Here is a 1185-nt window from a genome sequence, read left to right on the forward strand (position 1 = left end):
TATTCAAAGTGGTTAGGATAGATATATAGTTACATTCTCTTAATGAATAGAGGGATTTGTTCTAATGGTGTTTGTAAATAGGCTATCAAGTCCACATCTTGTACAGCAATTAACAACTAAGAAGAATGTATGCAATGTGTTAATTATTGAAACTGTCCTACCAATTTGATTTGAAAGTGTCTCATTGTGATTTGTTTCTCAGTAAAATCATGGAAAGAAAAAAGAAATATTGGGGCCGGGGAGATGGCTCAGTGGAATAAGTGCTTCCCTGGCAAGCACAAGGACCTGAGTTCAAGCCCCAGTTCTGAAAGAAAGAAAGAAAGAAAGAAAGAAAGAAAGAAAGAAAGAAAGAAAGAAAGAAAGAAGATTTAAAATTACAAAAAGAAAAAGAAAAAAGAAAGGCAGGGGGTGGAGCCTAGTGGGTGGGCCTTTTCCCCAGGAAGCAGGAGGTTGGGAGCCAGAAGTTAATGACTCTTACATTTTCTGTAGAATCATTTTAACGTTTGATGTAGAGTAGAGCATAGAGTTAAAAGCAAATAAATCAGTACACCAGGATAAAATGTCCTGGTCTATTGTTTTCTCTCCACAGGGGGCTTGGCCTCAGTAATCTACACAGATACTCTCCAGACCTTCATCATGGTGATTGGTTCTTGTATTCTCATGGGTTTTGGTAAGTTGTGACAGTGTGCACAGTGCTTCTGGGCCCAGAAATCATGGAATGCTTCTGTCCGCTTTGTAATTCAACCCCTGGTTGTACTAGGTAACATTTTCCTATTATATGCTTTCCTTCATGGAAATGTCTAATTTCTTTCCTCCTATATTGTCACAGTATGAGGAATTACAGATTATCTTTCAGAAAATTATTCCTTAAATTATGTTTTAAACTTAATTTTTGATGTTTATAATGGACAAAATTGGTGTTATTGAGTTGATAGATTTACACAATATTGATGCAATGGATTTAAAGCACAAAAATATTTCATTTACATAAAATTTTCATGAAATTGAGGATTAAATATTAGGAGAATTTTAAATATTTGCTTTAGAGCTCATTATGACTTTTTTTGGAATAATTGTGTTAAAAGACATTACAGACATTTGAGAAAACAATGTGATATTAAACCACTATTGAATACCTATCAGCTTCTTTTGAAATTGTGTAACATTTCTAATACTTTATCTATT

At 33.8% G+C, this 1185-nt stretch overlaps 1 protein-coding gene across 1 annotated transcript in view; it reads left to right on the forward strand.

The window, feature by feature from the left end:
• The window catches only part of LOC101561781 (solute carrier family 5 member 4-like), a 134560-nt gene that overhangs the window by 72479 nt on the left and 60896 nt on the right, over positions 1 to 1185 (forward strand). Inside the window, exon 7 of the mRNA XM_004645553.1 lies at positions 590 to 670. Coding sequence (XP_004645610.1) covers positions 590 to 670 — 81 coding nt within the window. The remainder of the gene's footprint in view (positions 1 to 589; positions 671 to 1185) is intronic.

The sequence above is a fragment of the Octodon degus genome, unplaced genomic scaffold (assembly GCF_000260255.1).
Source record: "Octodon degus isolate 3935 unplaced genomic scaffold, OctDeg1.0 scaffold00230, whole genome shotgun sequence".
In the NCBI taxonomy this organism is placed as follows: Eukaryota; Metazoa; Chordata; class Mammalia; order Rodentia; family Octodontidae; genus Octodon; species Octodon degus.